At 37.4% G+C, this 14,549-nt stretch overlaps 1 protein-coding gene across 1 annotated transcript in view; it reads right to left on the bottom strand.

Moving 5' to 3' along the window:
* LOC121158641 (CD2 associated protein) overlaps nt 1-14,549 on the bottom strand; it is an 82,237-nt gene that overhangs the window by 4,482 nt on the left and 63,206 nt on the right. Inside the window, exons 14-16 of the mRNA XM_040983509.1 lie at nt 5,431-5,543; nt 4,677-4,778; nt 2,402-2,583 (exon numbers count right to left, since the gene is read on the bottom strand). Of these exons, the coding sequence (XP_040839443.1) occupies nt 2,402-2,583; nt 4,677-4,778; nt 5,431-5,543 (397 nt within the window). The remainder of the gene's footprint in view (nt 1-2,401; nt 2,584-4,676; nt 4,779-5,430; nt 5,544-14,549) is intronic.

Below are 14,549 nucleotides of genomic sequence, written 5' to 3'. Positions count from 1 at the left end.
TTGTATCTTCACATTTGGATATGATAGTCTCTATAAAACATTTACTATACATTCCCTTAAATGAGAAGCCAAAACACAAAATCAACAGCACCAATAAAGTTAAAAAACATTTACAGCACCATGGAATTAAATAACATGCTACTGAATACCCAATTTGTTAATGAAGAAATGAAAAGAGAAACAAAAACCCTTCTTGAGTAAAATCATATGACTGTGTGAATTAGTGATGAATTGAATGAGAGAAAAGAAATTATTTTGAAAAAAATAAAAACAAAAATACAAAAACACGTGGTTGCAGCAAAAACAGTATTGAGTTACTGATCTTATAATTTGCATGAAGGTTGCCTATATCAGAGAGAACATTCTTTATTATTATTTTATTTTTATAATCTTTACATAGTTGAGTAGGGCACAAAGGGTCAAGGGCTACAGGAAAGTGGGAAAGATCATTATTTCCACATAGAGAGAACATTCTTAGAATATACATGAATTCATCTGAAAACACAAGACTAGGAATAGCCAAACTTATCCTGAGAATAAAAATCAAACGGGAGGTCTCACAATTCGTGGCCTCAAGACATACTACAGAGCACCAGTCATCAAAACAGTCTGGTATTGGTACAGAAACAGAGAAAATCAATGGAACAGAGTAGAAACACCAGAAGGGAGCCCACACAGATAGGGCCAACTAATCTTTGACAAGAAAATGCAAAACAATCCAGGGAAAAAGCCTGGTCCCTTCAACAAATGCTGTTGGGACAAATGGACAGCAGCCTGTAGAGGGAAGAACCAAGACCCCCACCTGTCACCTTATATAAAAACCTGCTCTAAATGGATCAAAACCTAAATCTGCATCCAGAAACTATCAAACTATTAAAGGAAAACATAGGAAGCACTCTTCCAACATATAGGAATAGGGAAATACTTCCTGGAAAAGACACCAAAAGCAGAGGTAGGTCAAAGCCAAAATAAACAAGTGGGACTACACCACACTAAAAAAGCTTCTGTACAGCAAAGGAGATGACAACAATATGGATACTTTCAGTCTCTGAAAGAAAAGGTTTAATTTATATTGCTAGTGTGTTGCATCTAATTTCTGTAGTATTTAAATGACTAGAAAATCATCTATTAATTTTTATCAGAACTTTTGAAGATAATTTGTAACTCGGTTTTTTCCCTAGAGCATACTTTGGTTTGTGGTATAAAGGGGGCTTCCATTTGAACTTCCTACTTCCAGAAAGTAACCCCTATATTAATGCTTCCTTTTCTGGCTATTCAAAATTCTGAGTTTTTAAAATGTTAAACTTACACCTAGGTTAAGGTCTAATCTTAGATTATCTATCAGATTTTTAATTATCTGCTTTATGACCCAAAGACTGAAATAGTGCTCATATTTTTTATTTAAAAAATTTTTTGACACTGTATAGTTTTTATATAACATTTTGTATTCTTACTACAATTACAGAATCAATTACTCATCTTATTCTGCAACCTTAACATTGGATACATAAAAAGTAGTTACAGTTTTCCAATATGTAAAGGTATAATAGTAGAGCAAAACTGCAGGAAGTCCAAGATAGCACAAGAAAAGCAACAATATATTAATAGCACCTCTGTTATCTGTACACCCTCTAGGAAGTTTCATACCATTTGTTATATTCATTTGCTTCTCTAATTATGCCACATATACAAATATACATTAAAACAATATAATTTCTGGTTCTGGGGTCAAAGTGCTTTGAGAAGTAAGCTAACTATATGTGCAGATTCTTGGGGATTTAGACCTGTCAGCAGGCCCCAAAGTCACCAAGGTGAGGTTACGGTGTTCTTCAGCTATAAGAACCACCAGACAAGCTGGCGAGGAATGCCCGCTTTATTATGCACAACTTGCAGATTTTAAAGGTTAAGGAAGGGGAAGGCAAGAGGGCATCTTTCGGCAGGCCGCTCACCCACCAAAGACACTGTAATTGGTCACAAGACATGTCTATTTCCCTTGACTGCTGGTCACATCAGAGATCATGTAACACCATGTGCATTCCCCTTGACCTTCTAGTCATGTCACAGGTCATGCTCAAGGTGTAGGGCTGGAAGCTGTGCCTCAGGTCATGGGGAGGTAAGCCTAAGCCACGCCTACCAGGTAGTGGCTGGAGACCCAGAAGTGATTGCATACATCAGATAGACATCAGATTCAAAATGTAATACATTTTCCCTAATATTTTCAGATGAATTAAACCAGTCTAGCCATAAGATCTCCGGCCTAAAAATGCACGTACATATGTACTGTTTCTAGAATGAAGTTAATGGAATAAATCTTTCAATTTAAGTTTCTTTATTTTTGACAGAAGAAAAACAAAACATTCCATAAAAGCAGTACTCATAGAAGAAAATAATGCATACTCACCCATGATCCTTTTTCAATGCTTCTACAATGCACAATAATTCCATAATCTGGGCTCTAAGTTCATCCAGGGAATTTTTTTTACCATCCTCTGTTTCTAGCTTAGCTTTGGTTTCTAATGGAGTTAGGAATGCAGCTGTACTTCCTTTAGATGCACTTGAAGGTGTGGAAAGGTACACAGAAGGCTGAAAACAAAGGTTTTTTTTTCTTAAATCATTTTATATTCATGTAATAATATATTTATTTTTGAGATTTCAAGATTTTAAAAATTTGTTTGAAAGGTAATGACAAAAAAAGAAAAGATCTATGTTTCACTACTTCATATCCTATATGGCCTATGCTAATAGTCAGGTCTCCCATGGGTGGTAGTGGCCCAAGTACTTAAGACTATTTTTCACTGCCTTCCCAGGTATCTTAGTAGGAAACTGCATCTGAATTGGGATATTCGGCAGTCAAACCAGCACCCAAAATGGGATGTAGTTTAACCCACTGTACCTCAATGATGGTCTCAGACCAGATAAGATTTTTATAGCAAGAAGATAAACACATGTACATTGGGTATCTCTAACCTAAAAGTGAGCAGTCTCAAAACCTAAAATTTGTTGAACTCACATAATGATTCAAGTGGCAAGTTTCATGTCTATACTTTAGTCAAAATACATACAAATACTGTATAACATTCTCTTCAGGAGATGTACGTAAGATACATTTGAAGCATCAATGATTTTCCATTAGGCATGGAATCTTAACCCAAGATACTTCATTACACACATGCAAATATTCCAAAATTCAAAAACTACAGTCTAAAACAATTCTTAACCCTAGCATTTCAGGTAAGAAATATTCAATATTTACTTCAGGATAAATTACAAGCTTGGAAATTCAAACAGCAAATTTGATGCTCCTAACTGGAAAAACCCTGTATAATCATTAGGGTTTGGTTAAGTGAAGCCAATGGTTTTATCAATAACAAAAATTAAAATGGGGGGTAGGAAAAATAACAGCCCATCAAATTTATCTTAAGCATGGTCTGCTAGTGAAACATTCAGATGCAAAAACATATCATTATTATTAAAGCTATTTTAATTTCCACATTGAGTTTCATTGTTTAGAACTACAATGTGATTACAGGACCCAACATGGTAGCCTAGTGGCTAAAGTCCTTGCCTTACATGTGCTGGGATCCTATATGGGCGCTGATTTGTATCCTGGCTGCTCCTCTTCCCATCCAGCTCCCTGCTTGTGGCCTGAGAAAGCAGTTAAGGATGGCCCAATGCCTTGGGACCCTGCACCAACATGGAAGACCTGGAAGAGGCTCCAGGCTTCTGGCCTCCGGCTTTGAATTGGCTCAGCTCTGGCTATTCTGGCCACCTGGGGAATAAACCAGCAGATGGAAGATTTTTCTTATCTGTCTCTCCTCCTCTCTATAAATCTGACTTTTCAATAAAAAAAATAAATCTTTAAAAAAATGATTGTGAAGAAACTGGTAGTTCATGGAAGGGGCATTTAAATTAAGTTCAGGGTTAGGTATTGGCCTTGTGGTAAAGATGCCTCAATCTTTGTAGCAGCCCAAGTTCAGCTGTAGCTTTACTCCCAATTCCAGTTTCCAACAAGCTTCCAGTGAGAAGCTTGAAGGCTGAGTGTTTGCCATCAAATGGGAGACCCCTGGCTACTGCTGGCAACTGGGGAGTATACGCGATCTGACTTTGAACACTCTAACTCTCTACCTCTGTGTTTTTCCTCTCTCAAACCAACTTTTTTCCCTCAAACTCACAGGGAAAAAAAAGTCTAGAGCTTGGCAGCCCTTTCTACTAAAATAATAGTAAGCCAGTCGTAATAAAATTTCAACAGACTGCAGAGAGCTCAGATTATCCAAAAGCAAGTGTATCTGATTAAGTGCCAAAGCAGCCAATGCCTGGAATGAAATTTAGAAATAATTTAGGAGGACATACAACCTTTTAAATATGTGTTCTAATTGTGGAAAGCCTATCTTGAAAATGACAAAAGTTTGGAAAAGACACTTATCAGCGTATAACTGATGGGTAGATTGATGCATTCTGCCATTCATTCCAGTTTATATTAGTGCTTAACTAGGATGTCACATACCAAGCTGTGACAGTTTAAAACTTTTAAAAATCTATGCAAGTGTGTTTTAAATTCAAGAACTCAATTGCTTATCAAATTATTAGATTTCTTAGTAATAGAAATAATACTTCTCAATACATAACTTAATACTCAGAATTGTGATGTTCACAAATAAAAAATCAATAAGACTCACCTTTGAAGAGTAGGATGTGTCCTTTTTCAACTCAGATGGCTTTAGATTGGCACTGTCTTCTTCCTTTGGTAACTTCAAATTTTTCTCAGGGCTTTGAGTTGGCTAAATGATTTTTTAAATTTCAAAGGACAGAACATATTGAAGAAGGGAAATTAGCATGCATTTAGTTAATTAAAAAGTGACTTTTAGCACTCTGCTTTTAGCAGCTACAATTCCTGATTCTCCATTAATGTATAACTGGATGCTACATAATTTCAAGCTACATAACAAATCTGCATATTTTGAGGGTAAAATAACTTGCCTCTTAAGTTATTTTTTTTTCACTTAAGTATTTTAAAAGTATCACAGTGTTGAAGAACTGATATATTAATACAAAACACAAGTTACACATTTAGATATACATGGAACACTGCAGAGTATTCTGAGGGAAAATACTTTCCCCATTCTTTCTTATAGTATCTACTATGCAGTTGGAATCATAATGGCTGCACAGGTAGACTTAACAGGTTTTCTGATCCTCCGTGGTTACAGTCTCATGACAGTTTCTTCTGATTCTAAAAGCTTCTACTCTAGGTTCAGGAAATGAGTATACTCCCTTTCTCCCTGCCTTTCTTAAATTTGCTACTTTTAATATCCACATTCCAGACTTTTAAACTTAGGTCAGGATATAAATTCTCTCATTTTTTATCTTCAAATGGACTGAAGATAAAACAACTCAGGTTTAAATCCTGCTATCTTTGCCCCAATAACTCACAGAATGTCCACCATTGAAGCGTCCAGGCAACCTTCTTCCAGGCATCTTAGGTCTATTTGCAGTGAGATGTAGCAAGCTTTCTGAAGAAGCTATGTCATCAAAATTTATAAGATCTAGAGAATAAAAATAGACATTATCTACTGCATCTTTTAAAAGACAAAAAATAATGGCTTTGGTTTTGAAATATATATGAATAAAAAACAGTACCACTACCGAAGGGCTTACAAGTTGACCTGTGCTTTTCATATGCATTTGGAAAACAACACTCACCCTTAAAATAAAACCATTTTATAGGATTTTATCAACAATGTAAGGGTTATAGTCTTAATATTTAGAGTTCACCAAGAAATCCTTACTGATAAATCTGTGCCACAAATTGTTAACATAAAAAAAGTATCATCCTAAGATTTTTTTATATAAAAAGTAATCCATTTTTAAGCTTATCACTAATTACAACAGAGAACACTGACATATAAAATTTGTTTTAAACTCTATTACATTAAAATTCAAAATTTAAGGATTCAACTGTATCTGGCATCCTGCTACTTTCCATTTAGATCTATCAATGTAAAGAGAAGGCATGCTTTAGTATGTTTTTATTCATTTACATATGAACAGTATGTTATAGATGAGAAGAGTTCACGGCACCTATGCTCAGACAGTACTATTTTTAGGAATCAGAAGGTAGTTATAAATTTAAGGAAAGTCAGATACCAAGGTAAAATTTCATATAGATTGCCAATCTGATTTTCCACCATCAAAAGCTGGCTGATCTTTGACCTAGTAATTTGAGTTGGAGGACAAATCCCTGGCCTTCATCTAGAAGAAACCAGAAAGATCTGCGGGGTATCAATTGTAGTACAATGATTAAATCACTGCTCCAGAGGCCTTTATTCCAATATTGATTTGACTCCTAGCTGCTCTTCTTCCAATCCAGCTCTCTACCAGTGCTCCTGGGAGACATGGCAAGATTCAGTTGAAGTTCCTGGCTCCTGCCTTTGGTCTGGTCATTTAAGAAGTGAACCAGCAAATGAAGTTGCTTTCACAACTGTGATACGAGGATGAGAAATATTAAGGGTTGTCAATACAACTTTCCTTTAGCCCAGATTTTAAGCTAATATTAACAGCCGCGAACATTTTCTGTATGGTGGCAATTATCCTAATTCTTCTAGCTTTGGATTGTGCTTCAAACAACCAAATGTCTAGATTTTTAACACTTTCTGTCAGATATTTAAATTTCCCAAATTAGTAATTTGTTATTTCTTTTAAAAAGAACTAAAGATATTCATCATTACCTATTCATCAATTTTCACAGAATTTAGATCATTTCTAAAGGATGTAGAACACAAAATAAAGCATGAAAAGGATGCATAAACATTCTGCAACATGCATTATATAATAATTGAAAATATTTGTTGAATACTTCTACTTTTTATCATAGATTATTCTGTGTGTTCAATTTTCGATCAAGTCACTAAGCTAACAGTTTTATATAATAACAGACACTCTGATATACTCAATTTTTTAGTTTCTTAATTTTTTAGCATGTTAATTAATTGTAAAATTACAAAGCACAAGAAACAAGTGATTAAAATGGAAGATGCATTATATTATCTGAAAGGACCTGAATTTAGGCATGTACTTTAATAATAGCATATTTGCAAATATCATAAACAAATAATTAGCAATTAAATAATACATTTAAAAGGTGTTGTCATTTGAAGGATTAAAAATATTTTGTAAACAGATAAATGGAACTGATAACCCGCCAAAACATTTAGAAAGTAAAATCTAATCATTTTGGCCCATAAAGATTATTTTCAAATGCATATTTAAGCAAGGGGAAGAAAGAAAAAGAAACAAATGGAAAAACACAGGAAAAAAAATCAAATTGAAAGGGTAAAGAAAATGAAAGTCTAAAAATCATACACCATGCTGATGTAAAATGCCTTTTGTATACCCCATTTTGGGCTACAACACCAAGACAAAAAAATAAATTTTGCCATTCTAAAACTCTCTCAGGTTCTCCATTTAAGCCATAATTAGTAAAATGGAAAAGTGCACATTTTGGATTCATGATGTACATAAATGCTTTTGAATTTACCTAAGAATGATAACAATGAAAAGGAATGACAACCACTGACTCCAGAAATTGTATTTGTTAATCTGCCAGTCTACAAGCTGTTACAATTCATGAAATTTTTAACTAAAATATCCAATATTGGGAAAAAAAATATTGTTTATGGTTGTCAACTAAAACACACATCAAAAGATTATTATTTTAATTAACCAGGAAGAATGTTTTAATAAATTTCATTTAACTTTAAAATGGAAAACCAAAAGGGTTAGAATAAATAGACAGACAAACATATACACTTTCAGTAAAATTACAAAGAAAAAAATCAATGTGCACTACCTATTTATACTGAATATATCATCTTGATTTCTTTTATAAATTGTTATCTTACCAAAATGGAGAAGGGTAGGATAATTTCCTGACACGTAAGAAGGGAAACATGGCAAACAGGCTAGGAAACAAAATCTGGAAAGAAAAGGCAAGGATAGGAATGTCTAGAAAAAAGACTAAATAAAAAAAAATCATTTTACAAAGCAGGAAAAAAGAATAGTAGAACGAACAGAACCATTTCAATGTTAAGCATTTACTGATTGTAGGTTATCTCATTTTACCTAAGATGTGTACAACATCTTAGCTTTATTTCATTGTTTCAAAAGGAAAAATTAAGATTAGCAGCAACTTCAATATAAATTAACTAAAAAGCAGCTTTGTTTCACCATTTACTGAACATGAAGACAGATTCAAAAGAATAGTTTACTGCTCCAAGATGTTCAGTATGTTAACATCTTATAATGTATTATAACTAAAATTAAACCACCTTTTTTGTCAATTCTTAAGCCCTTAAGTGTAATTAGTACAATGAGGAAGTCTAAATCTTAATGAGAAAAAAATCCAAATATTATTTTAAAATCTAAACCAATACACCTCTTAAAATATTCCATACAAATATAAACAAAAAAGAAAAACCACTAACACTTTATATTATATCCTGTTTAATACAGAATGATCAAAGAAACTTGATGGCAAACCATATTTGTTTAACTCATGCTTTAGATGTAGGCTCATTCTATAGATTTACTACTATATGCATAGACACTTTCTAAATTTAAATTTTAGCATAAATTCTTTCTGGAATAAGTGGGTAAATACTGGGAAAGAAACTCATTGAAAAGCAGAACAGTTACTGAAACTGAAGGAAGACAAAGTCACCTTGGTCAGCAGTAAGTGGTTTATAGTACATGTATTTCAAAATCTCCTTTAAATTTCAAAAAAAAAAAAAAAAAGAAAGAAAGAAAAGAAAAAAAGAAATAAAATGAGAAGAAAAAAATACTAAACCCTAGGGACACTGCCTTGTCTGGATTCCCTCAATATTAATGCCTGAGTTACGACTAAACTGTATCTCCCATTTTAAACCTAAGAATAATTTTAGAGGTCAGAATGTAACACAATAGGTTAAGCTGTCATCTGCAAGGATAGGCTCCCATATAAATGACAGTGTGGGTCCCAATTGTTCCACTTCTAATCCAGCTCCCTGCTAATGTGTTTGGGAAAGCAGAGTAAGATGGTTCAAGTAGCTGTGCTGCCTTTGTCACAAACGGGAAATTTAGCTGGAATTCTGAGCTCTCGCCTTGGCCTCGCCCAGCTGTATTAGTTACTTAGGACTGAACTAATGGATGAAGATTGAGCACGTGTTCTCTCTCTTTTTCAAATGTATAAATACAGAAGAAAAAAACCAATTTTATTCCTCAAAAATAAACTATTTTATAGTATTTGGATCAATGAAACTACATAATTAATTGCTAGCAACAGCTTTTCCTTGAATCAACTTTACATGAAATATTTGAAAAAAAGAATTTAAACATAATCCCAGTGAGTTCTATAGCCTGTAACATTACACTTTATCATCTAAATAAATTTACAAGAGAAACTCAAGTTGCTTATTGATATTAGAAAGAAAAAATAAAACCTAACTGAAGGTTCCACAACTATGCATTTCTTATGTGTGTAAAACTGACATATATCTATATTCATAAACACACACACATCTGTGGTTATACACTATCTGCTAACAGTCAGGAATTTGTATCTTCTGAGACTATAGTATAATACAGTAAGGAAAATTTAACAGTGGAGGAGAGAGGGAAAAAGAAGAATGGTATTTATATACTTTCTACACTAGATAAGTCTTGTAGACATAGTAGATACACAATCATAAAATGCCTACTTTTTAAAAAAGGGTCAAAAACCTGCCTGTGACCAATTAGCAAATAAACAAAACAAAATAATATGTATTTATTTATTAGCTTTGAATAGAAAGGTCAATGCACTTCTTTTTAAAGAAATTTATTTAGAGAGAAGCAGAGACAGAGAGAAAGAACTAGAACTTCCATCAGATGTTCACTTTCCAAATGGCTGCAACAGCCTGAGGTGAGCTGATCTAAAGCCACGAACCAGAAGCATACTCTTGGTCTCCCACATGGACACAGAGTACCAAGGGCCGGATGGGCTGGATTGGGCAGGCCCACCTGCCACTCTCATTGGGCAGTGGATGGGATTGGGGAGAGATGCGACCTTGGGCCTGGGGGTTTAAACTTCCAGCAGCCTAGCTGCTGCTAGTGAGCTTCAGAACAGGGCGGCAGCTAGTGGGCCTCAGGACAGGGCGTCTTGCTCAGATCCCAACTCCAGCCACTAGGAACACCACCTCTTGGCCTCCCAGTAGGGAGCTCTGGGGTTTTGGTTCTTTGAATCGCTGCTTAGGTAGTTCCAGTTTGAACCCACAGTGCTTTTGGGGTATGAATCAATCATAAAGATTCCCGGGCCCAGCGGCGTGGCCTAGCGGCTAAGGTCCTCACCTGGAACGCACCAGGATCCCATATGGGCGCCTGCTTTAATCCCAGCAGCTCCAATCCCATCCAGCTCCCTGCTTGTGGCCTGGGAAAGCAGTCGAGGACGGTCCAAGGCTTTGGGACCTGGCACCCGCATGGGATACCCAGAAGAGGTTCCTGGATCCTGGCTTTGGATCGGCATAGCACTAGCCGTTGCGCTCACTTGGACGGATGATCTTCCTCTCTTTCTCTCCTCCTCTCTGTATATCTGACTTTGTAATAAAAAACAAATAAATCTTAAAAAAAAAAAATCATAAAGATTTCCAATGACAGTAATTTCTTCCTCTGAAGAACTTGTAATTACTTAACAATGCTGAGTACTGAACACCAGTTCATGCAAAAGCTAAGGCTCGGGGCGTGTCCAGCAGGAAAACCTGACATGATGATGGATCAGCAGATGAGTCACATTAAGCAGGGCCATGACATTAACTAGCGCTTGAGAGCCATATCCAGGGGTAGATTCTCTGGGGGATGTGTGGGCCAAACTCTGTGGAAATTCGAACCCCTCACTGGTTAGCTTAAGAGATGGGGTGGTGATGGACTAAGCAAGGTGTGACCAAGCAGCTTGCCATCAATCACAGGTAAAGGAACCCACAACAGCCTGGACTGGTCAGGGCAGCAGCACACCCGAATGTGCATCCTGAATAGGTTGTAGAGTGGGCCGGGCTGGAACATTCACCAGCTCATACAAGGCCAAATGGAAGGCCAGACTGCGCCAGGACCTGGCCTAAACCCAATGGCATGTATGAGAACTGGATCAAATGGAGGAACTTGGGAAACTCCTTGGCGAGTCACAGCTCCTGCTGGTGAACATGTAGTCCAGACCTGGGGGTCAGACAAGCTGGGCAAAGTAGCTCCAACAGCTGGCTAATGTGTCAATTGGTAATGGAACGGGATGTACTGGCAGGATTGAGTAAATCTTAGCCTACATGCAAAACCAAAACCCAGCAGGGAACAGAGGTCATGCCGAGCTAGGCTCTTGCACCTACTGGTCTGCATGAACCAGGAACGCTAAACCAGTGTCTAAGACAGAGTCCAGGACACGTGAGGGACTGAGCCAAGCTGAGTCAGAGCAACCACTGGCATGCGCATCATCTATGGCAGGGAACAGGCTCGGTTGAGGAGCTAAGGGGACAGCACTAGCTGGGTTGAGGTTCCCACAAAGGGGCATGTGGGCTGGAACGGGGCTGTGTTCTGAACAGGAAACAGCTATAGTCTCCCTTGGCACAAATGTGGACTGGGATTGGATACACTGAGCCAGGCCAGACTCCAACACCCTCTGGTGTCCTGGAGGACCAGGATAGATCTGTGATGGACTAGGCAAGTTCTCAACCCCTACTGAGTCATGTGTGAGCCACATGTGGGTATGAACGAGCCGTGGCTGGGTTGAAACATCCAGCAGCAATAACCAGCTTTGGCTGAAGGCCAGTCAGGAAAAGCCACTGTTCCTACTAGGACAGAAGGTGAACTGAGGAGGGCTGGCTCATGGACCCCCTGGTATGCATAAAATCTGGCATTGGGAGGGGTTCTGATGGAGGAGCCTGGGCAACTCCTCTGGCAGGACATAGACCCGGCAGGTAAGCGAAGTATGATAGGAAACAGCCCAGAACAGACCATGGAAAGTTTTCCACTGGCATACATTTGGCATGGGTTGGGGCAGACCAGGCTGAATCAGTTCACGTCATCCACTGGCAAATCCAGGCACCAGAAAAGAGTGTGGGTCGGACCATGTTTGGTTGCAACAAAAACCAGTGCAAAATACAGAATGCCAAGGTGAGGTTGCCTGTACCGGATGTGACCGCAGCGCCCATCCAGCACGCCTGAGAACAAGGAAGGGATGGGGCAGAGCCGGCAGGGGGAATAAGGGGTGGTTCCTTTGCTGGACAGCTACTCCCACTGGAGTGCGTGAGCTGGGATGGGAGCAGACCAGACTAAGCAGGGCTACAACACTTGTGGGCTTCATGTGGACCGGATCAGGGAAAAGCCAGGCTGGGCTGATTATTCCTACTGGTGCAAACAAAATTAGAGTGGGTGAGGGTTGTTTGGGCTTAGCCACAGCATTAGCTGGCAGAAGCTGGCACTGGGGGCTAATTCTGTCAAGTCAAACCACAGAACCATCTGGGGGTGACAGAGACCTGGGAGGGAAATACTGGGCTCCTCCCTCTTGGGTTACCACACCATGGGAGGGCTCAAAAAGTAGGACAGGGCCTGGAGTGGCTAGACAGAGAGGCACTCAACAACATCCATGAAGGCTGAATAGTTGAGCTGGTTAGATGGAACCAAGCTTCAATACCCATCGACATATACGAGAGCCTGTGGGACAGACTAGACTAGTCTGCTACACATACTGGCAAACCAGGGTAGATGCAGGCCTGGTGGGAGTTACTGTGGATCACTATGACTGAGCTGCAGCTCCCCCTGGTTTATGCGAGGGCCGAGTATGTGCTGGGTAGAACCAGGCTGGACTGCAACATCCACTGGTTCAAGTGGAAGTCGGGACTGAAAACAGAACCAACCGGCAATTGCAACCACCAGCTGATCGGAGCCATGGACTGTGCTGGACCCTGTACTTGCTAGTACATACAAAAATCAGGTCTGGGAACACCTCAGACAAAGTTTCTTTGGAGATTTCCCCAATCAAAATGCTGGACTCAGAACCCTAACCAAGAAAAGAGAGAAGACAGAACAGGTCAATCAACCGTCTCAGCTCTACCTTGGCAGTGAAATACGGGGCAAATGTAGACTCTATGATGGACTATGTCAGTCAGTGGAACGACTTCATTGTGCTTAGAGTGGAGAGATTGGCAGCAATTCATAACTGGTGAACTATCGAAACCACTGGAGCAAGAACCTCAGAGCATGCCCCACATCCGGGACCTGGGGTGGGTGGGAAACTGGGTGGGGCTTCTCCCTCAATATCCTCCTTTACCTCAGATACATGAAGGAAACAATATGGAAATAATAGTCTTACCCACTTTCCTCTAGCCCTTGAACCTTTTTACCCTATTTAACTATGCAAAGATTGTCAAAAATATAATAAAAAATGAAAAAAAAGCCAAAAAAATATTTACTGCTTCACATGAACCGAATTCCCCAAACTAACATTTTCTGAACTTTATTAAAAGTATGTATAGTATATTAAAATAGCCTAATTAAGTAGAGAAAAAAATGGAAATTTGGAAGTTAGCTGTTTGTTTTCTGATGTGCATTAGCTAAGTCTTAGTTTCACTAGATTTTCTTAAAGAAAACAATAAGACAAAAATTAAAGTTGTCAAAATCTTTTCTAGAAAACTACTTCATTATCTAAATGAAGACAAAATACAATATGGGAGCTCAAAAAAATCAGTAAGATTTCAATCTCCAATAGTTAGAAATTACTGTATGTATTACTTTTTACCAGAAACAAAATCAACTTGTTAGTGACTGCATATAGAAAAATTTGAAAGGCCAATCTTCACCAGAAGAAACATACTGAATATATTTTGGTGAATTTCTTAATTGCCTGAAATCAATACTGAATATTGTTTCACCATAGCAAGCAATCTCCAAATACATAACCAAAGCAAACCAAAAAACTATAAGATATTTTAATTAAGACTGAAAATAAATCTTATTTAAGATACAGCGTTAGCACTGGTAAGCTTAAAAAAGAAAAGATCATCAAAAAAACAAGGTATGCAAAAATATATTTTAAATTATTGCAAACAAGAAAAGGTTCATGTTACAAGTCTTAAGGTTTAATGCTAACAATAAAGCTAAAATATGTAATGACATTCTTAAAAGATTATTACAGAAGGCTTATTTTAAGGGAAAATTTAATTATTAAAAAATTTACATGCTTGTATATATTTCCTGAGTCTACAGCCGAATAGGGCTAGTGTAAAATAGAGGAAAATAGTATTTACTTCCTAGAATTACTGTAAAAATAAAATAACATGAGAAAATTTCATTAAAAAATAAATATAAACCACTATACAAAATGCAACCAAAATATTGCCCACATAGTACTGTTAATACTGAGACCACACTGACTTTTATGTGTTAACAGTTTACAGTTAGGACAATATAAAAGTCTAGGAAGAAGTATAGACAAAGATGATCAATAGGCTGAAAAATCCTAAGCTGAAGAGGAAACATTTAGTAGGAAAAAAATGTCA

This window comes from Ochotona curzoniae, unplaced genomic scaffold (genome assembly GCF_017591425.1).
Source record: "Ochotona curzoniae isolate NIBS_2020 unplaced genomic scaffold, NIBS_Ocur_1.0 contig_3819, whole genome shotgun sequence".
NCBI lineage: Eukaryota > Metazoa > Chordata > Mammalia > Lagomorpha > Ochotonidae > Ochotona > Ochotona curzoniae.
The sequence above is the reverse complement of the archived record's forward strand: the minus strand, read 5'-3'. Positions and strand labels throughout refer to the sequence as shown.